Raw genomic sequence first — 23275 nt, forward strand, 5'->3', positions numbered from 1 at the left:
CTTGGAGATCTAACTTCTTGCTTGCTGTGTTGGAGGTGATGTCTTTAAGCAGGCTTTGGTATGTTATTGCATACAACTGAAAATCCTTTTTATGATTTTGCCATGGAGCTGTACCTAAGTCAGAGAAATGGGAAGTATTTGAGTAACAGGGACAGGCACTGCTCTTGTAGACACATCTAGATATCTTGGGTCTTCTGAATAGATGGTTTAAACAGATCCTTAAGAACCCCAGTTTTTGTCTCTCTTGGAAAGAAAGAAATCCAGGACATTTCTGAGTAATTTGACAGGACAGGCTTTGATTTTTCTGTCCCTGTTAAGCACTGAGCATCTGTCAGCACTGTACAGGGATTTTAAGTACTGACTGAACACTCAATTCATAGGGTTAATGAGTCATTTTAACTTCTCATTTCTGAGAGTTTGCAGCATTGTTTCCTTTAGAAGTTGGATAGCTACACAAGGGTCATTTTCTCTCTCATTTGCTGCAGATAAATGCTATTGCCTGTTTCCAAACCACAACAGTTCAAAAACACAACAGAATCTTGGGATGTTCAAAACTGAAGGACAGAACAGAGGCTGCACAGACCCTATTCCAAAATACAACACAGAGCCTAAGCTCTAGTGGATGCTGCTTAATGCTATTTCTCCTTTAGGGTTGTAGAGAGAAAGGTCGGATAGCCCTCACCTGATGGAAGCTGGGGTATAAATGTGTGAACTGAAGAAGCAGACTTCTTTCAAAAAGTCAGTCTCTTCTTCCTCCTCCACCCTAACTCACCAAATAGGAGGGCACTTCCATAGCTGGTGCTCACGGAATATGCAGTTTACCAATTTCCAGCACCTTGTACTAGAAGACAGACAGTAGGTAAGGTCAGTATGCATTCCTGTTGATGAAGACTGCTACAGAGAATTCAGAAATTAAATACCTGCCAAAAAAGGGATAGACAGCATACTGACTTAAACACCAGCCTTATCTGAAAACTCAACAGATGCAGTGCAACAAATAGATATCTTTATTCTTTTTCTTAATAACAGTGGTAGGATAAATTGCAAATACCTGTTCTGCCAGGAATCTGCTTATACTTAGTGATTTTTGCATCCAGGGTGATCTACAGCTACAATTTCTTTTCCCCCCCTTGGTTCTTCCTAGCATAAATAGAGTGGCTACGTATTCAGAGCTACTACAAACTTATTAGGTGTGTAACACAGTGAATTACTTCACAGAACAATAACCCATAAAGCAAACAAGACGACTGCTTTGTTCACAGATGTACTTGGGAAGAAGCCTCATTGTTGGTTTTTTTTGTTTCTTTTTTTTTTTTTGCATTTTGCTATCTCCATCAAATTGGATTGTGTTCTCCATTGTTATCCTTCAAAAAATGCAATTATAAAAATGAGTTAAAAACATACTTTCATATTTCAACACAGTTTGTACATCCATTTCTCAGAGACCATTCTAGAAAAGTCAGCTTGTTCAACCTAATATAAGAAGGTCAAATATGGAAAATTAGAGTAACAAATCTGTGTAGTAAAAACAAGAATGTCTGTAGCATGTAGTGGTTAGTTGTAAACAACTGAAAGAAAGAAAAAACCTCTCTGTAAGTTGTAAAATAGTCCACACTCTACATAGCTACTATATTTTTTAGCAGGTGTTTGTTCTACCAGTCTTAATTTTTAATACTTAACATATTTTTTAATAACTTACAATGAGTTTGCCTGCCAGCAGCCAACTCAAAAACATAATGGAAAAAGAAAATAGCCACCGTTACAGTGGTGGGGAGAAACTTTCTCCAGCAGCCAATTTGTTGTGTCCAGTCCTTTTCCCTTGTTAGCAGTCCTGACCAGAGTTCCTGGCTATCTTCAGCTTATCAGGAAGTCGATGCAGACCCGGGTTTCCACTGTAAGTACAGTGATTTTTTTTTTCCTCCTCTATAACATCATATCAGCTCTGCGGAGTCCTTGTAGCAGCTAGTTCCAGCACGATGAAGAGAAAAAAAATATTCCATCCAGGTGTGGAATGATTCATGGGCAGCATCTGAGCTCTTCAAAGGTTTCTGTCAGTGCTGTCCTCAATCAATACTGAAGTTGAGAGTGGGCTGTGATTTAATCTCATCTGTCTGGTACGAGAAGCTGCCTGTTTGTTCTTGAGTTAACTTGTTTCATCTTTGTTGACAAGTTATCTCAACTGACTACACAGTTTTCATCACTTTGAATGCCACTCGGTGCACAAAAACATAAACTACGCCATGCCCCTTTGTGAGAGCAGCAGCAGAAGCAGCAGCCATCCCATGCATCAGACTCTGCCCAGAAGCGTCGATCTGAAATGAAGGCAACATGAACAAAACAGCCATTAGAATGATGTAAATCTCCTCAGATAGTTTCAGAGTGCCTCAGATAGGGATCCTGTGAAACTGAGGTTGATGTTACTGCAGATCTACTAGCCCACAGACTTTCTCTGTCCACCTTACCTCTGTGTGTAATGCACATACTATTTAATTCTATGTCTCTATCTATGCACATTATCAGTTTTCTCTTCTGCCAGGAGTACACTTCAAAAAAAAAAAAAAAAAAAGCCAATTGACAACGGAGAAGCTAAAACAGTGCCATAACAGTTCTGAAATTAGTAAAATGAAATTGTTGACTCATCTATGTTCAGCCAGCAGTGGAAGCAAAGCCAGTAGTTGATTCAACTTCTTTTTCCCAGACTAGACTCTAAATCATTACCTGGTTTTGTGAATACATTTGACTCAGAATGAACTTTGTGATCTCTGAAAAACTAGGTGCAGAAAGGGATACAGTATCTCCAGAAAGGGCTGCCTGAAAACCACATTTCTTTGAAGCTCAGAAAGTACTTTTTCTACATTGAGCAATGTAAGAAATTAAGATACTCAGTTTCTTGTTTTGATTCCCATTCTCTTAAGGGAGAGAAGCTTTGAGAAGACTACAGATGAAAACTGTGCTCATTTTTCCAAGAGTTCCAGAGCAAAAGGGTGATTTATGCTGATGCTGAGGCCCATCTGTTCAAACACAGTGTGCCATTTGGTTTTAACTGTTAGATGCTAGCTCCAGATCCTATTCTCTTTATTTATTGATGTGAGTAACCTTTGACACAAACCTCAGAGTCTTCCATCTGTCCTTCTCAACGTGATTCTCAGGACTTTCACTCTCATAGGAAGCCAAGTAAAGTGCTGCAATCACAAGCAAATACAATACGTTATGTCTACTGGCATTTAAAAATCTGCTTGCCCTGGAAAATGGATGGAAGTTGGAAGTTAAATGAAGCAGGCTTACATTACCCATCCCTCAGATTAGGGCTACAGAATCCCATCGTGAAGTACAACATTACTCATAATTACATCAAGACAATACTAACAAAAAGTGCATGAGAACAAAGACTGCCCTGAAGGAAAGAGAAAAGCAAAACAACCCAAAAAGCCAGTGTGAACTGAAAAGCATAAGAGGAAGAAAACACTCAAAAGGAAATATCGAGCCTAGGGCCATGGTGTTTCATAAGAAACCATCCAAGTCCCAGTTTTCTTTCTCAAGCAGCACCCTCTTAAGTGTCCTGAAAGTCCATATAAAAAAAACTTCAAATGATATTTACAGAGTCTGTATATCAAATCAAGTATTTTCATTCCATTTCAAAGAAAAGGTCACAGTCAATTTTCACAGACCATGTGTGCTTAAAAAGAAAAATCCTATTTTCTCTCTTATTTGTAAGGGAGAAGCATTTTTTAAAATTTCCAGACAGAGATGTTTCAGGTCAAATTCTTTCTTACTGAGTGGAAGCAATGGCCTAACAAGGACAGAGACAAAACAATAGCCTGTGACACTGGATCTGCAGGAATTCCAGGGCTCCTTACCATCATCACTGAAGACTGGGATAGTGAGCAAATACTGCAGAATCTTCCGATCCCTTTCAAATGGACACTCCACTTGCTTCCATGACATAAATTCACTGACTTGTTTTGCCAATTCCCAGAATTTCTGCCAGAGTAGAACAGGAAATGAAGATGTTATGTATAGGAGGGTATTATTTACCTGAACATATTTTGAAGAGCGGAGAGATCCCAGTTTCAAGTCAAGGCTTGGGAGCTTGCTAAATTTTATACATGACTTAACTAAACTGCTCTTGTGTTTCTACTTCAACCTGGAATGACTTCCCAATTCTCAGCTCTGGTGAAATTGTTATTTATGAATATAAATAGCACATCATGATCTGCACTCAATTTCCTTTCAGATAGCTGGTAACTTCTACACCCAACTTCCACATTTGATGATACTCATTGTTCGTCTGTTTCACAGTGAAGTATTTAGTAATTTTCACATCAAGTCCACAGATGCTTCACACTGACATTTGGAAATCCAGATGTTCCATTTCAAGTTAATCAACATGAAACACTCCATTTTCTTGCTGCAAATCAATGCCAAAAATAAAAACTCTCCATGTGGTGCGGTGATGTCACTCATTGATAAGCTCTTTCAGTTAATGTTTAGCATGCCTCAAGGGTATTTATACTCTTTGTGGAAAAAAAGACATCCCAGACCATCAAACCATCTAACTTTAGAACCAGGCTAATTGAGGCTGACTACAAGAAGTGAAATCAGTGTAATTTTGTGTGAGTGACCCAGGTGTCTTTAGAACAGAAAGCACTGGGAAAACAAATCATGGGATAATCCACAGATAAGAAATACGAAAGTAAAGACAAAAGAATTACTGAAATGGACTCCAAACTCCTTCACTGCTCCTATATCACACAGTTCTGTGGCTCACACATAAAAAATAACACAAGGATGAACTTGCCTTTTATTTTGGAATTCTAAAAAAGACCAAAAAAACTAATTTCTAAAATTATTGGTTGAGGATAAACGAATGTATGAGTTGAAATATTTAGATGAATTTGAGCACTGGGCCGAAGTTCTGAGCTTTCTAACTAAAAACCTATGACTATTGAATTTGTTTCTATAAATATTCAAACTCCACCATAACTGCACTTTCCTGACTACCTCCTCAATCCTGTGAGAAGAAACAGATGTACTCCAATTATACGCTAGAATCCAGTGGAAGCGTAATCGTGATTGAGTTTGCTCCTGAAGTGGGTTGATGCTATACAAAAACCCCACTCGGTGCCACAGTGGTCTACTTACTTCAAAATTGACATGACCGTTTGGAAGACGATTGGCACAACCCTCATTGAGGAAGTAAATGTCTTTGATCAAGAGGCTGAAGAACGGTATCACGATCTAAGGAAAGAACAAAATTACTCTCAGTCCAGTGCTGACTGAAAATATACTGCTCTACAGAGAACATTCAAAAGAAGTCAGGTGGTACAAAAGCTAAGCAAAATATCATAAGATCTGCATTACACTTCTCTCTCCTTTCACTGAACAAAAATTCTGCATGCGCTACATTTTATAATGCATAAAGTTCATCTATGAAAGTTCTCCCTTGGATGGTAAGCTAGTCCATGTAGCGTCCTTTCCGGCTTTGTACCAAACTGCTTCCATTATCTTGAAGTTTTCTTGGCATGCGGTTCTCTCAAGGTCAGAACTGAAGCACTTGTTGGCACTTGACTGTTTGCTCACTGCGGCTATGAGATGTGCTTAGGAAAACAGTAAGTGACTTTCGAACTACACTTCCCTGAGTTCAAGCAAGTCTTGGCACTGACTGGCTCAAGCACAGAGCACAACTGAACAAATAGAACTATTTGTCTTTGGAGAACATCGTAACATTCTTATGTCCTTCAAATGACTATTTTAATTCGCACACAAAAATTTGCATAGCTGGACATCCTTGTAGCAACTGGGAATAAAACAAATGTCACCATATCTACCTCCAAGCAAGACTTTGCTGAAACATTTCATGATTTGTGCGAGCTCTTTCTCTGAAGTCTTACAACTCACTTTACTCTCAAAAAAAAAGTAGCTGATGAACAACTGCTTCTATGGGTGGCAGCTAAGAATGGGTGGCTCCTTTTCACAAGAGCTATAGCCACAATTCATGTGTGACGAAATCCACTTTACTTCTCAAAAGCCAGTTTATTTTGAAGAACAAAGAAACAAAGCCACCCCTGTTAATGCATAATTTGCAGCAAGTCCAGAAACAAGTAAGGGGAGATTTTAACTCCTGTTTCCCACTAATAACTGATTCAACTCACCTTCTTGAGTAAGAAAGTCTAAGAGTTTATTTAATGCTCATCTAACACTGTACAGGAAAGAGACTCCAAAGAATCTAGACTCAAGATCTGTCTATATTTCAGTTTTAGAATGTCTTTCTTTCCTTAGTAGATTTTAAAGCAATTTAAAACTGAAAGATGCCCAGTTGTGTCTATTTGAAACCACTGATTATTCTTTCTGTGTCTAGTTTGTCCTCTAGCATTTTCATCAGCACTTCTCCTTATTCTTCCTTCTGCAATTATCAGCACCATTGAACATCAGAATCCCCAGAGAAAAGCTTACCATGCAACTTAACGAGCTTATTTAACCTCTACCCATTGTCAAGTCATTTGTGAACATACCTTCTCTCTGTTGCTATGAGCTGTCAAAGACCTTTGGGTGGCTCCACGCAGAGCAGTCCGGTAATTATAAAAATTGCTAGAAGGGTCCATCTGATGCTACAAAGCATGAAGAAATGTAAATAATGAGCTTCAGAGAGCCAGTGTCATCACCAGACAACATCTTTTCACTTGAGCAACTGTTTCAAAAAGCGAGAGCTTTTAAAGTAGAGCCATTTAAAGAACTGGGGCATCTTTTCATTTCTTCCTTCAATCAGAAGAGGAGCACGATTTAAAAAAAAACAAAAAACATTCACTCATAGGACAAGAAGGGATTGAATACAAGTTGGCAGCAGGAAAACAAAGGCAGGCATCATAGGCCTTTTATTTTCTTCTCCACCAAGAAGTTGGCTCATCTTTAACTCAAAAACCAAAGCCATGAACTAATATAACAGCGGGTCTTAACAGTAATATTCTGCTTTCCCTATATATGCAGATTTCTCAGAGCTGACTCGGCTGCAATGGCAGAGGAAGATCAGGCAGCTAAATGTGGTAGTGGTCAGGATGACTGTACAGATCACAAAACATATTCTTAACCAGCAGAGCCCAGTCTGCATAATATGTTCGAATGAAGTAGGACTGTGACAATAAGAGCTGATTAAGAGCTTTGCAGTCACCCTTGACGTAAAAAAAGGCCATCTCCCACCCAAGGGTGCAGGAAGTAAAGGTGCTTCCTGTGAAGTTTTAATCCATTGTCAGAGCACAAGTCAAATCTCTTGATACTAATGAACACCTCATGCTTCTGTCATGAACATTACACTGCCTCTATATTGTTTATAGAGTTAAACAATTGCTATATAGACCAAGCTAATTAACCTGTAAATAATTTCCTGAGTATATCACAAATTTGCACGTTGCTGCCCCTACACAATCTTTGCCAAAGGTCTCTACTACCTGAAATTAATTGGCAATCAAGATCAATTTCTCTGAATGGACAAAGCAGCTGCCAACAGCTAAACTTCATTTTCAGAGAAACTGCATTAGGTGAATCAACGCCAACCTTCTCTTATATATCTACCTTTCAAGAGGTTATCTATTTTAATTATGAAACTGCCATTTAAAAGGTGGGATTTGGAAGAAGATAGACAATTACTTCCATTTGCTCTTTTCATGTTGAAAAGGCACAGGACAGCTGAAAGATTCTTATTACACTATCTGGAATTTCCATTAATCATAGAATTGTTAAGGTTGGAAAAGACCTCAAAGATTATCTAATCCTGTCACCAATGTTGCCCATTAAACCAAGTTCCTTAGACCACATCAACACGTTTCTTAAACAACTTCAGTGAAGGTGACTGCAGCAGCCTGTTTGTGCCTGACCACCCTTTTGGAGAGTAATGTTTTCCTAATATTCAACCTGAGCCTCCCTTGACACAACTTGAAGCCATTTGTCCTATCACTAGTTACCCCAGAAGATGCTGACCCCAACCTCATCACAATCTCCCTTCAGGTAGTTGGTAGGGGGTGGTAAGGTCTCTCCTGAGTCTTCTCCAGACTACACAATTCCAGTTCCCTCAGCCACTCTTCATAAGACTTGAGCTCCAGATCCCTCGGCATCTTCACTGCCCTTCTCTGGACACACTTCAGGGTATCAATGTCTTTCTTGTACTAAGGGGCCCAAAACTGTAGACAGCCCTCAAGATGCGATCTCACCAGAGCTGAGTGCAGCAGGACAGTCATCTCCCTGCCTCCTGCTGCCTATACTATTAAGAGCAAATATATACTGAATTAGATTTGTCAAAATGAAGCCAAATTTTCACTTCAGAGCAGTTGAAAGTAGCACGCTAACAACAGTCCAAGTTGTCATGAATCCAAGTATTGGTTGAACTTACCTCAAGAATATCAAATTTGGCAGTCTTCACTTTTGCCCATGTTTTCTTTAATCGAGAGACAGGACTCATGTTCATGCCAGCTGGATATAAGAAAAATTGAGCATTTTGAAATTTAGAGATTATTTAAGACTGTTAAGTATTTCTAATACAAAGGAGCTATTAACAATAATACATATTTTCAGAAGTCAGACTTGCTATTTTGTTAAAAGTCCAGTGATGAAAGTACATTGGAAACAAAGATCAGCATATTTTGCAGAAAAAAAGCTCTAACAAAATACTATGACGTTATTTCACCTCGTCTTGTTAAACATGAATATGCAGTAAAAAAGCCAAATTCTCTCAATTCTACCTTTTACAAATTTAATGGAAAATTCCATGTATCTGGGAAGCTTTCCCATTTCAACAAATACTACCAATAGTTTCCTATCAGATATAAAGGGGTGTGGAATTTTCAAGCCACTTGGATATTTGTGGTGTTGTAGAAACTATGGAAGACATCAATATTCCATATTACAGGAGTTTCTATTTCAACTTAGCACCAAAGTCTGGTTCAAAAAGTGGAAATCTAAGAGTTACAATGGAAACTTATCTGTGATGTACACTAAAAAGTAAATAGTTCCTTACAGAGGTAATACTACAATACCACTTAGCAGTTCACTGCCACTTCCCCTCCCAACTGCACGCTAAGCAGCAGACTTCTGTAAAAAGTATCACACTTCATTTACCCAAATTGAAACAGGGACAACATGTCTGAGGATGCATACTTACAAATAATAGCCATTAAGGAGTTAAAGTTCCCAATGTTAAAACATTCCCGTGCCACATCAATGAAATACTCTATCACTCTTGCTCTGTGCTTCTTTTTCACAGGCTGCAAGAAATACATGTGCTTGTGATTCTTAGCAGGAAACAGCACTAACACAGCCCCAAAAGAAACTACACCCATTCCCATTCCAAGAAGACCTAATGCACTATAACATCACCACAGCAAAAAAGATTCCACAGTTCTGATGATTAAACAAAACATTTTAGCAGAAGTAGTCTTTGCTCACCATACAGATTTCTGTTGCAACCAGGTAACTGAGCCTGTTAAACCATTCCACATATGCTTCCAGGTTACGGCTCTTCTTTCGATCTCCGTAGCAGCTCTGCAGAGGAAAAAAAATCAGTTCTTACTACAATATTCACCCAAGAGGGACCATTCAGCTTTTTGTCTTTCCATCTCAAGACACTGTAACGTGATCAGGATTAACTCAATTAGCCAACAACAACTGAAAAACGTAGAAGTAAGGCAGAATTGACAGTATCTGGGTATGTAGCACTTCTTGAGCTGTTGACCCAGTGAGGCACTCAAGAAGCCATTAGAATGCTCTTAGTCCCACCAGCATGCTTTGAAGAATCAGGATAGACTAAAGCAAACAATGGTAAGTAAGTATCTGCTCACTATTAAATTAAATAAATTAAAGTAATTTTGAGATACCATCTCACAGAAAAACAAAATATAAACTTGAGTCATAGAATAGTGTAATCATTTAGGTTGGAAGGGACCTTTAAGATCTAGTTCCATTTAACATCTAGTTCCAACCCCCTACTATAGGCATGGACACCTCCCTCCAGATCAGGTTGCTCCAAGCCCCATCCAGTCTGGCCTTGAATGCTTCCAGGGAGGGGGCATCCACAGCCTTGTTGGGCAACCTGCTCCAATGAGTCATCCTATTTTGTTGGTCAATTTTAGGCTGGATGGTAATTCTAGCATTAGCCAACTCCCTTTTGTATAATTTAAGGAGCATAAATAATCTTGATGACAGTACCCAAAGAGATAAAACTAGCGGTTACCTAAAAACATTCATCTTTGTCCTTCATGTTATGCTGACCTAGAGCTCTCCGTCTGCTTTTTTTAAATGGCTGCTCTACCTTCAGTTTAGTAAAAGAACAGACGTTCAAAGTGAGTAATGCAAAAGCCAAAGTTAAGCTCAACTTTGTGCTGTAGACCACAAAGGTCGCTAGAAGAAAACATTCACAGGATTAAGTTTTCCCTTCGTCTAAATAAAAAAAAAAAAAAAAATTGTTTGCTAGGTTCTGGAGCACCTGGAGATGTGCTCCAGGAAGAAAAAGCACTGATGAAACAAAATTGTTAAGATGAATACTAAAGCATTTTTGCTTTAAAGCCAGCTTCTGCTGGTCCTCACTTGCAGTTCACAAGACATTTCAATTTAAGATGTTAAATGTCACATTTCAGAGCTGCTTCAGATCTCCAAATTACCTTGTCATTATCCAAAGGATCCTTTTGCACAAATGCCTGAACAAACTCTTCTGGTCCAATATAATTAAGTCTCTCCTAAATAAAGCACACAAGCAATCAAGTCAGAGCCTCCGTTACCTTGCATTTCAAAAGGAGAAGGATAAAACCACACTGGAAAAAAATAAAACTCACAAGCTCTATGTGCGTCAGCTGCTGAGCTAATGTGTAGGGATCATTACAGACAGTGATTATGTCCCTCTGGATGGATTGTGGCTTGGTCTTTAAGATTGTGAGGCGATCTGTGGACGTTGCATTGATTTTTGCAAGTACTTCTTCATACTGGCTAACAGTCGCGAGCTTTCGAAGCAGGTTCTGGAGGAGCTGCTGGACGTTCTTCCGATACATCTGTGACATGAAACAATCAAAAGACGTTCTCAAGATGGAAGAGGACAGTATTAAAGTCTGTATGACATCAAAGCAGATTGATGCTGATGCAAAGCTCTTTAACAGACCCCCAAAGGCCCCTCTTCCAAATTCCAGACACCAGCCTACAGCTATTGATGGAAAATATAAGTAGTTGAAAAAATGAGCATCCAAAACCTACTAGCAGCAAAATACTGTGCAATCAAACACATGAACTTTTCCCATATTCTAATGAATTCAACCTTCTCTCCAAAGCTGCTATAAGTATGTCCAAATTTAACCAAATAAACAGCATTATTTTGGGTCAAATTCATTCTTGAGGTCAGTGGTATTCAACCAAGGTTGAATTTGGATTGTACTGTGGTAAGTAATTGCATTCTGGTCTCTATGTGTTTTTATTGTCTACAGACAAGTGTGCTTCACTGGCCTTTTTCCTTTCCCATTTTTCTGAAGTGTGATGTAAGAGAACTTTATGAAGTGTGTTCTTGATCAGCTGGTGACTGAGACCAAAAATGCATCTGAAACTCTTCAGATGAACATTGGCTTGTTGTGAAAACCACCTGACAATCAGTGGGCTAATCTTCAAACAAAACCAATAAACCTCATGTGAATTTGTGGTTTACGTCAACCCAGAACTGATAACCAAACTAGGGAGAAAACTGGTGAATTCGTGAAGCTGAACTACCTGAATTCTTGTGTTGCATGACCACGCAAAAACAAGGCAACTTGAGCTCTTAGCCTGCAGTATCCTGTTCCTTAAACTCTTAATTGAACCCAAAACATTACACACTCATCTTTCCTGGTAGATGATACTTAAACAAGTTTACCTTCCAGTTTATTTGGACACCTTCTGACTAACTTGTCTCTTAGATCCTACATTGCTGCAGCAACAAGAGTTTGAAATTAGGGAGATTTAATTATGATAATCCTAAACTCAAGTCTATTTTATTTAATTTTAAGTTCTTTTTTTAAAATGCACCGCTTTCCATTTGCACCATACCTAACAAGTCTTGTACCTGTTGATAGAAGAAACAATACTAGTTTAGTTAGTTAAAATATGACTAGATATTTAGTCATATTTTAAAACTCCTGAGAGCTGAACAGCACAGGAGTGGCTTTGCTGTGGCTTTGCATCTACCCATCGAGTGTTTTTTACAGAAAAAGACACTGAGCAGCATTTTCATGGAACTGATCAGGCAACTGGAGACAAGGATCAGGCAACTGATGTGAAAAGCTCCATAAGGCCTAACTTGAAACAAAGGTCAGTTAAGCAATAAAAGGAACTAGAACAATATCTGGAAATATTTCACATGCATGACCACTCGGGACAGTGAGAAGAAAACTGGCAGCAATGGCATGAAATATAGAGATTTAAAAAAACATATTAAGAAATCAATAATAACGTTTCAATATCCTATAGATTTTCTTGGTGGAACAATATCTTCATACGGTGAATGGTTTTAGCTGGATTCTCAGTGATAGCTCTTAGCAGTGGAGCACAATAATTCAGGAAGTGGAATAGGAGGCTACGAGTAAAATGCAGGTGAACTGGAACAGGCTGTTTCAAATTAATGACTCACAACAACAAATCCAAGCAATCTGCAGAAAAGCAGGACCAAGGAAGTTGCCATTTGCTGTTACACGCAGTTCACAATAATGCAAGTCAATTTACTGCAATGCTTGTTTTCCCTTTATTGTTCTAAGGGAAAACTTGAAGTCACATGGACATGCAGCCTGGAAGCTAGGGAAAGTTGCAGCTCCCTGTCAGAGTAAGACTGCTGCCTACGGATCATTTTCTAATAGCTTGTCCAGCTTCTGTTTTTCTTTTCAGTAGATGATTTTCCATCTTACTGCTTCTCCTCAATCTGAACAGCAGTTTCTTATCTTCCTATTAAAAGAATATCAGCAAACCAAGCAACACTATGGGAAAGGTGCCTCCATGGCAAAAGCAAACCTGTTCTGTCCACAATCCAAAGTCCCCTTTAGAGATATCTTGTAGCAACTCTAAACTTGTGTTTGCTCTTTTTCATTTATACTTCATACTGCATCTCAGCCCCCTTACCTCTCTTCTTTTGTTCCTCCTCTCTTTCACATACAGAATTTCAGATACAAAAATGTACCTTAGTTTCCAAATATCTTTATGTTTGTTCTTTTCCACCCTTATTTATAGTCTCTCAAGGTCTTTTCAGGCTTTGGCTGCACAACTCCTCCCAGTAGAGCTTACCTATTGAAGCTTGTTAACAGGTTGTTTGGTGCCTTGTTCATATCATTATTTAACAGCTTATGTATGCAACATTAAGCTGAAGAAGGCTAGAAACATGATGCCATTTAGCAATTGCTCTTTGCGTTTATAGCTCTTCCAAACGCCACTCCAACGTCTTTTGCAATCTTGAAGTTGTGCCAGCTACAAGAGATGCTTGTCGAAACCTTGTTAACTGCCTTTCCACTAAGTGAAAATAAACCTTGAATTTTGTTTGAGTTTATTTCGGTATTTAAAAGACAAGCATCAATTAAACAGCAGAGTATTTCATAAGACCTCCACAAAACTTTACTTTGGTCTGAGAACCAGCACTTAGTAAAAGATGAAGTGATTTTCTCATGCACTTCTTTCGGAAGAAGGAATACAACAGACTGAATCCAGATCCAATCCTTTAAACACAAGATGACTCTTCTTGATCCAGTTTTTCTTTTAAATTTTTTTTTTCCCAAGACTGCAATAAGTACTCCACTGACATAAAGATCAGAGGCCTGATTCCAGCAAATGTTACTCACACCACACAGGTAGGGATTTCCCTACCTGCAAAGATTCCTAATACTTTATCTGGCTTCTTCCAAGCAAAATAATTAAAAATGAAAAATATAAACCTCCACAAAGTTGTGCTTGTCTGCACACTGTGTGATTGTTTCACGGTTTTACGGATGGGGTGAACCCTGCCTCTGCTTTGAAGAGGGTCTGCTTTTGCTATAAAGTTTCTTCTTAGACTAGGTATGGGAAAGCACTTTTTGCCTTCAAAACCATCGTAACAAGTTAGCTTAATCTCCCAGAGCCATACCATGTTATTAACAATAACAAATGCACAGCATCAAAGCATTTTATCCAATAACTTTGTTCACAGGTAACTTACCTCATCACCACTGGTTATTCTTTGCGCCAACTCCTTTAAGTTTCTCATCATTCTTTCATCCCGAAAATCATAAGGAAACGTCTCTGTCCATTCTGTCAAGAGCTGCAGGATTTTGGGAGCAATTTTTCGTATTCGGTTCTAGTTGAAAATACAAAGGAGAAGCATTATGAGGAAAGGCAATGCACAACACAGCTAACCCAAAAGAAATAGAATTCCTTTCTGCAAAATACAACAGAGCACAAGGGTATGAAGGTCAGTTAATTTTTTAAGCTTAATTTAAATCTTCATTGGATTACAGGCCAGAGTCAATACCCATTAAGGCCAATGAAAAGCTCAAATGGGCTGGAAATTAGGTCCCAGGTTACTGGAAAATCTTAGAATATCTATATCCATAAGCTTTCCCTTCACTATTAGAATGTCACAGAGCAAGACATACATTAGTGGTTCCGTAATTTATGATTATCAACTATCAAAGCGGTAACCATCATTCACTGCTTATGTATGTATGTACAGTACATCACAGGGAAAAACTGGGGCAAGGATTCAAGTGTCTTAATTTGTGTGATTTTCTGCCAGCAAGGCTCTATTACAACATCCACATTCTGTTTCCTTTTCACTATACATTATATGAATGCACAGAAAGAAAAAAATGCATTCCCATGTGAGTGAGTGGCCAGCAAGCTAAGCCACTCCACGAAGACTGAAACAAGAACGCAAACGTCAGTGAAACCCCCATTCATGTGCTTAATTCATCGTTACATCTTTCCAACATTTTGATACTACACATTAATACATCTGGAATACTGAAACACAAAAGCAAACATTGCAGAATGTGCCATTAACAACCATCACTATTACTTCTGTCCCTTGCATTGGTAAAATGAAAAGTGTAGCAGCAGCAATGCACAGGATGGTCTGAGCAAAGAGGAGATTTCCCACACATGTTAGTGACTAAAGGTCAGATTCTCAGAGTGAGTGATTATTACCTTGTCCTGGCCAGGCTCACTTAGTCTCTGTTGCTCAATGCACAGGTGGCAAACTTTGGCCATAAGCTCATAGGGATGCATGAACAAGCGTGAACTGAGAAGGAAGGTGAAGATGTATGTTCTCTGGAAACAAGAGAAAGACAGATTAAGGGGTAAATCACCACCATTTCACATTTTCTCAAAATCTGCTCCTGACACATCATTTTAGTATCTGCAGAACAAAACTGCATTTGGCTGTACCGAGTGCTATTACTACAGCAATAATCACTTAATTGAACACTTGTCATTGCTCCAGACTCAGTGCTGCACCATCACGCTTGAGCCAAATTAGGTAAGATTAAACCAAAACAAGGCAGGACTGGGCTGGTTTAGCTATGCTTTTGTACACAGTGTTCTTACAAGACTAGTACTTGAAATTACCCAGAACCTCAGCTCATCTCCCTTGCTCTACAGTACACCTCTGCAAGAGCCAGTGCCCTATGGCATAACTCTTTCTAGTCCAACAAGAGAATAAAATTAATGCTGCAGGTCCAATCTACATTGACTATCTACACAGATATTGTTTGTTTCCGTGCTTCTCTAGATAAAGCAATTCATACAAAGTTTAATTTTACAGAACAAATAGTAACTCATCGTTCTGGGGCTAGAAGAAAAGGTTCTTTATTTTGCCTCGGATTTCCACATATAATTACTTGAACTCACTGTGAGACGTATATTTGAATTATTCAATCCACTCCCATGCTGCTGGTAGTTTAGTATTTATGACACCCACCGCAAAACTTACAACGTTCCAGTTCTCAGAGCTTGAAACATATAACGTTTGACTAATTGGTACATAAATAGCTTCATTTTTATATTTTACACTGAGCATTAGTGGATAACCAAGAGCTTAAGGACAGTTCTGTGTTGGAGCTGTAAGGGTCCTGTCTTGGAACTGTAAATTTATCTATGAAATCAAGCAGAGTTATGTCTTCAGCCAGAGATTTTCAACAAAAAGTGACATAGTTCATCCCTTAGCCATCCTGTCCTCAAGAGTTTTTGGTATCATTCTTCTTTTAGAAAAGATATATTAAAAAACCTCAAGGCACACATGCCTCTGGACAGGCCAAAGGCTCTCAAATGACAGTTGCTCTCATGTCCAGTTTCTGTTGATTCTGAACAACGCAGTTCCAGTGCAACATCTCATACTTACATCAGGATAATAATCTACACTGGGCACTAAGTGCTGGATCAGAGCTTCCAGAGACCCTGACAAGAGGTTGTTATCGTGGTAATAGAGTCCTCCACAGCCATCCTCTTTTGACTGATACAGATTCCTGTTGTAGCCGCTGCTGTCAAACATTGCTGCAAAGGGAGGTGTCTGTGGCATCCTTTCCTGGAGAGAGACACACACAGAAGAGAGAATTATCAGAAGGTGTGATGGTGTTCTACACTCAAAAGATGGGATCATTCTAAAAAAAGTAAAACAAAGCAGAACAAGAAACAGTATCACAACCTGGGTCAATTGCACAGCAGTAGAGATAATTCCTACAGAGAGTATCTGAAAAAAGCTGTAGTGCCCCCAAGCCATTGCGAGTGCAGATGCTGTTGCTTTTCTCTCCATTGTACCAAATCCTATTTGTGGAAAAGGTTCTCTAAAGCCGCAGACCTCAGCAAAACTCACTCTGTAAAGGCACCCAATTCTGAGAATAACCCCAATGTGACAGCCTGGAGATAAGCAGCACTCTGCCATCTGTGCACTCCCAGCTCACAACAAAGCACTTTGCAGAGAGAGCTGAGTAGGGACGAGAAGCTATTAAGTTATTAGCTGGATTCCTGGAGACCTGAGAGCCAAAGCTTTCCTGCTGCTGGCAGCGTGGCTGCACAACTGAGGCATTCAGAGCAGCACGAGACTTAGGGATTCAGTGAGTAAACAATAAGGGAAAGCCAAACTCTGCTGCAAGGACAGAGAGAGGGATGGGAGCAGAGCTCCTGCCCTGCATGACCCGTACTAATCCACTTTGAAGATGCCAACAAAGATTTGCATCAAAATTGGAGAGTGTGTCTGAAAAGTCACATTAGTCACTGTGTGCAGCTGTTCAGCCAGGGAATTCAGTTCCTGCCAGCCTGATGAACTGGGGAGAAGTAAATCATAGGAAGGAAATATAAAGGAAATACACACGCTACAGTGTAAGAGTGCAAGGTGCAGGACTGACTAGGAAAGGGACTCTTCAGAAGGGTCTGTTGTGATAAGACAAGGGGAAGTAGTTTCAAACTAAAAAAGGGGAGATTTAGATTGGATAAGGAAGAAATGGTGGCAGGGCACTGAAACAGGCTGCCCAGAGAGGTGGTCAAAGCCCCATCCCTAGAGACACTCAAGGTCAGGCTGGATGAGCTCTGAGCACCTGATGGAGCTGTAGGAGTCCCTGTCCATTACAGAGGAGATGGGCTAGGTGGCCTTTAAGTGTCCCTTCCAACTCAAATGATTCTGTGGTTGTATGATTTTATATAATCATCACCAACATGCAAAGCGTTAGGTAGTATCTGACTTCATCAAAGGCTGAAGTGATAAAGAGGTTGGGGAAAAGCCACCATTTCCACCACATCACTAATTTCCACCATGGTAAAACCCAAACAAGCGAGAATCACAGAAATGTTTTCTCTAACTTTTTATCCACATGCCCAGTATACATGACTCCTCATTAAAATACCAGATTTTCTGCATAAAAATCAGTAGGCAGTGCCTAATTCTAATAACTAACTCCTCCAGAAGGGAGGAGATCTTTTTGAAGCTTGCAGTCCTCTAGCTCTTAGTACAATTACTCCTAGAACTATACAGATCTTTTTTCCAGAAAAAAACTACACTGCACATATAGGCACAGAGAGCCTCCTAGGGCCTGGATCAAGAGAAAAGAAAAATATCCTGACGTCATTTATAGATATCCTGATTCATAACACTAAAATAAAATTCCAAAAAGATGGCCCTGCAAGGCACATATTGGCTTACTTGTTTGCTGTCTATTTCTGGAAGCTACTTGATGGAGACGGCTCAGTTCTGTTTCAGTGAGATGCCAGGCTGCACAAGGGAAGAGATGTTCTGTATGCCCCAGATTTGGGCTCTGAGCATTTCACTTGTAAGTGAACAAGAGCCAGGATACGTTCTCCACGTGATGAAAAGGGATGATATCAAAGTGTGACAGAGAGAAATATAGCACAGCCAACAGGATGATTCATACAACACATGTGGTTGTCCAGCAGGGTTCGTCAAGTACCCAGACCCTTTTGCTGTCTCTCAAAGGGAGGTGAAGATACAAAGCAGCATTGCTTAATTCTAAGAAGCTCAGGAGCTAAATCCATAGCACCAACTCTGCCCTCAGAGTAGTTTGAGTGGAAATAACAGTCAGAGCACAGAATCTGGTCCACAAAGTCTTGGCATATGCAGCAGACATATCTTAGTACCTGAAAAGATTAGTAAACCACAACAGTGCACTATTTGACAAGCAGCAATTAGACAATCAGCAAGAAAAGATTATTTGAATGAAAAACATCCTGAGAGTTAAAATGGGAACTTTTTACTAGAGACAGCATTTGTCTATTTCTAACATGCAAAACACTTATTTTTCACCTCTTTTTTTAAAAAGGAAACAAGTGTTGTCTTTTAAAGTTGTTATTAAATTCCAACTTGATCTGACTTGAAGGAAAGAGCAGTGGAATAATTTCCTGGCTAAGCAATGCTCTTCTGTGACAGAGAGCAGTCAGTAACCATGGATTGTGGAAAGAGAAATAAAACTTTTGTTTCCACAGCTGATATCATTACAGAGAACATGAGATCTTGGGCATTAAGGTAAGTAAAGATCACTCTGACTTCGAACAGCATTTGTTATGTGATTGAAGCACACCTCCTTATACACACAGTGCAAACTTCAAACATGCAATCACATCCCCAAGAGCTGCTTTGCCATACACGTCAGAAACCCCAAACCACACATAAGAAGGATTACACTTCCCCAAGTGTTCTTAAAGGAGGCCGTTACAAACTTGGGCTACGGCAAGGGATGATGAATCTTAACAGTCTTCACTAAGACGAGAAAGCACAAGCAAGAAGGAATGAGGCTTGCTGCAAGGTATAGGAATGAAGTATGATTTAGGAGTTCAGCAACAACATTCAGTCCTAAGTAGTTCTAAAATGTTGGTGAAAATTGTGCTGCTTTTTATGCACTGACTCCAGACTCCCCAGAACAAAGCATACCACACACAGAGACTACGCTTTGCATTCCATAGATCCTGGGCGTGTTTGCTCTGTTTACAAAGCATCTGAAAGGTGAAGTGAAATCCTACAGCTCAAACTGTTACAAAGATAAGAACTCTGACAACTCCTTGATCAGCATTTCATATACCTTACTCACAGAAACCACCAAGGAACAGTTCTTGCTCAAACTTTGTTTCCTGAAGTTCTTCCCTGATGAATCTTTGGTTTGTCGTATAATTCTGACTTCAACTTACAGATCCTACATTGTTTTTCTCTCAAGAAATATTTCAGAAACATTTCTAATTAGCTGTATCTTGTAGGCAGAGAGGATGCAGAAGAAACCAGATTGAGCTTTGACCCCTTTCTTCATCTTCACTGAAACTGCAGAAGGCGAACAATTTTGTAAAGCTCTCAAAATAACTGCCCAGGCAACAATAGGCTGCAAATGAAAAACATCAGCAAGCAAAAAAAAAAAACAGACCAGGAAGTGGATTGCAATAAAAGGCATTTTTCTCCTGAATGCGGAAAGGAATGCTTTCTTCATTCTTTTTAAAAATAGAGCCAGCTGATATGTGGGAAGGTCAGATGCACTGCTGCTGACCAATAGCTCATGTATGAGAACATTGGCACAGTAACCAGGCAGAGCCTGAGTCACTCGAAACTGAAGTTCCAGGATCCTAGGAGCATTAAACCTTTGAATTTCTCAGTCTGCAAGGACAGAAAATAGAAGATAACCAAGAAGCTCATCCTGATGCTGACGTGCTGAAGGTCCACACCTCAAGGACCAGCCCCCCTTCCACTCTCTACCCATACTCTGCTTTCATAGGGCAGAAAAAGCAATGAGAGCCCTTTTAACATTTTTCTTCAATTTTAGCTCATGACAAAACCAATTCTTCCATTAACGTGCTTGTTTCAATCTGTAAATCCCTTTGATAACCCCACATTCTGCTTTTTTTCCTGAGTCAGAGGAGAGATTTAAAACACGAGCCACCCAAGCATCTGTTATCAGCAGTACGATGGATTTGCACAGCAGGAACTATATGTCACAAGCCTCTAAAGAGTCTAGAACAGTCCACTGCACACTCCATGGTGATTCTGTAAAGCTCAGGTGATTCACAGACTGAATTAAATGGAAAAGCACATGCAAAGGCATCAGATCAGCCAAAGCACGCCATGAAATACCACCCATCTTTAGCAACAGACAACACACGAAGCTACTCCTTCCTACCCAAATTTATGAGCAGATAGCTGGACTTAAAGAAGTTTCAGTACACAACCAATGCTAGGATCATGTTATAAAAAAAACACTTTTTTTTTTTTTAAATGTCCTAGGATGTATTTCCTTCAGAAAAAAATCATTAATGGATTTTGCTTCAAGCACTTTCTTTAAAACCAAACCAACGCACAAGCTGAGTATGCCTCAGTTATATTTAATTCAGTCACATATCATCAAGCAAAACAGACAGTTTATTGGCTGTCCAACAGAGAGCATTAAGAAATCAGCTGAAAATGCTGATGGCAAAATTCAGAGCTTTGAAATAAGAGCACAAGCATACTTAATGCAAAGAAAACGCAAGCATGCTATTCCTGCTTCCTTTTACTTACTGAAGCTGAGTGAGGTTTTCAGAGGCACATTAATTGCACCCAGAGACATATAGAAGAGTATTGCCATATGTTCTATTTGGATTACTGAATATTACAGTTGTCAAGATCTAAACACTAAGGAGAAGAAGCTCACCCATGAATCCCACCTCTGCATGCAGGCAGCTGCACACCAGCTCCGTCAAGCTCCTTCCACCAGTTCCCTACAGTTCTATGGGTCGGAGCAGCTATCCATCAGCTGAGCTCTCCCCATCAGCTGATGAACTCGTGCAGCTTGCAGTCAGGAGTTTTAAGGCAAACCAACAGCAGTGATGATTTCCTTCAAAACATCACATTGGAAACAGTGATTCAGCAGGTGATTCAGAGTGGCTCAGCTGTCAAGGAATGGAGAGTGGGGTGGGGTGGCCAGCTGGGAGCTGATGCCATCCATGTTATGCCATCCCCACCAGTGAATCAGAGCTCCAACTCTCCATCATTTCCATACCGTGCCTTGTGCCTCCCACAAGCTTCCAACTCAGCCTCTGCTCTGTTCCTCATGTAAGTGAAAAAAAACAGAAAATTGATGCTGCTGATGGAGTTGGGAGTGGCTTTCCCAACAGCCTTGAAAGATACAATCCATTTTATGCAATGAGCCTCCATAAGCCTAACCCACTTCAGATGCTGAGGCCAAAAAAAACCAGACTTTTATCTGCAAGGATCAGTGGTAAAGAGTGGATCTGAACCAGCTCACAGTGATAATGAGCTTCCTAACTGTTTACACATGTGTCCACAGTCAACCACAAAAAGCATCATCTCAGTGCCCAGACATGGCAGCTGAGAGCCTGGATCTCCTGACTCTACTAAAAACCCCTCACGTGGCTTTACTAGAGTCCCTCAGTTTTTCATTACCACATTCCTCTCCTTGACAGCGAGGGATTAGTGTGGGGTTACCTCCTTTCATTAAGTTCCAAGATCTTTTTTCAAAAGGGCACAGAAGGTGCATCACACCACATTAATGCCAAGGAGCATGGTCCTATCCATGAGCATGAAGCTCTCTTGACATGGTTCCTCCCTCAACCTCATCAAAACATCACAGAACAATGGTATCATTAAGGTTCAAAAAGTCTACTAAGATCATCAAGTCCAACCCATCACCATGACATATTTTGAATTCAAAAGCTGTTTGCAGACATCCATGCTTGGTCTTACGGCAAAACCTACAGCATGCCTAAGAAGAGAACATCATCCTCTTTCATAATTAGAACAGACATACAGGTTGTAATTTTACAACAAGCTCAAATCGTGTTAAATAACAGTACGCATTTAAGTTTATTTAACTGGTTCTACCTAAAACCTCATCATCAAGCATCACTTTTCCACTTGGATGCTGGTTTGAGATAAGAGATTCAAGTAATCTCTGGTCTTGCATTTAGTGAAAACTGGTGTTTCCATGAACGCTACAGAATTTTTACCAGCAGTAACAGACCTACAGTTGGTTGAAGAAATCTGCATACAGTTTCTGCAGGTTACAAAGACAAACAAGCAAAATAAATGTAGGCTTAAGATAAAAAGGGTGGTCCTATTCTGGTAGTTAAGAGCAAACACAGTTCTTCATCAAGCCAGTGGTACTTGCCTGATACCTCTTTATCTTAGCTGGATATCAATCAGAGATTTCTAGAGCAGCAATGGGTCTCAGTGGAAGGAGGATCCTAGGTCTCTGCAACCAACCTGCTACTTTGCCTTGGAAAGGTCTGCACCTTTCAGATCAACACACGATAGATATGGCATTTAGCAAACACACACCAGCTTGTGTTGTGAAAGGATGTTCATAAACACTAGTAAAGAGCATTACAATCTCTGAAGGATGTATAAGGGAAGATCAACTCACAGCTCTGATGGGCAGGTACAGTCAGGTCAGCTTGTTGCTTTCAAGCAGAAAGCACCTGGCCTGGTACCTGGCGAGAGCAATTATCTCCAAAAATATTCCACTCTGATTCAAGCATATTTATCCTCTGTCTTATTGGTTATGAATCTCAACACCTCAATGCACGGAATGATGCCAACTCACAACATCCCAGGCTCCTCTCTCCATCGGTATATGACCTGGTATTTCTGGCCCTATTGTCAAATGCGACAAGGTATAAGCAGAACACCTAGCCCCATGGGAGGGGCAGGTGACACAGGGAACATTTTACTGTGGAGAGAAGATGTGTTTCAATGAATCAAAACCAAAGTATTCTAAGCACGTGGATCTGAGTCACATTCTGCTATTTCAGAGCCACCTAGGGAAACTGAGCTCTATTGTTTCCA

The 23275-nt window shown here is 39.8% G+C and overlaps 1 protein-coding gene across 6 annotated transcripts in view; it reads right to left on the minus strand.

Moving 5' to 3' along the window:
• Window positions 1-994: 994 nt before the first annotated feature.
• Window positions 995-23275, minus strand: part of RASGEF1B (RasGEF domain family member 1B) — a 125679-nt gene continuing 103398 nt past the window's right edge. For 5 of the 6 annotated variants that reach the window (XM_042812640.1, XM_042812637.1, XM_042812639.1 and 2 more), the window contains 13 exons: window positions 16349-16531; window positions 15157-15279; window positions 14171-14308; window positions 10815-11027; window positions 10644-10718; window positions 9433-9528; window positions 9149-9251; window positions 8381-8460; window positions 6513-6608; window positions 5143-5238; window positions 3858-3981; window positions 3110-3182; window positions 995-2312 (listed from right to left, as the gene is read on the minus strand). In XM_042812640.1, coding sequence (XP_042668574.1) covers window positions 2288-2312; window positions 3110-3182; window positions 3858-3981; window positions 5143-5238; window positions 6513-6608; window positions 8381-8460; window positions 9149-9251; window positions 9433-9528; window positions 10644-10718; window positions 10815-11027; window positions 14171-14308; window positions 15157-15279; window positions 16349-16525 — 1419 coding nt within the window. In that variant the 5' untranslated portion in view covers window positions 16526-16531 and the 3' untranslated portion in view covers window positions 995-2287. Of the gene's footprint in view, window positions 2313-3109; window positions 3183-3857; window positions 3982-5142; window positions 5239-6512; window positions 6609-8380; window positions 8461-9148; window positions 9252-9432; window positions 9529-10643; window positions 10719-10814; window positions 11028-14170; window positions 14309-15156; window positions 15280-16348; window positions 16532-21122; window positions 21200-23275 lie in introns of those variants that run through there. The other variant, XM_042812634.1, reaches the window with a different exon arrangement.

The sequence above is a fragment of the Centrocercus urophasianus genome, unplaced genomic scaffold (genome assembly GCF_019232065.1).
Source record: "Centrocercus urophasianus isolate 14NV4802_14NV808 unplaced genomic scaffold, USGS_Curo_1.0 seq_13, whole genome shotgun sequence".
Classification (NCBI taxonomy): Eukaryota; Metazoa; Chordata; class Aves; order Galliformes; family Phasianidae; genus Centrocercus; species Centrocercus urophasianus.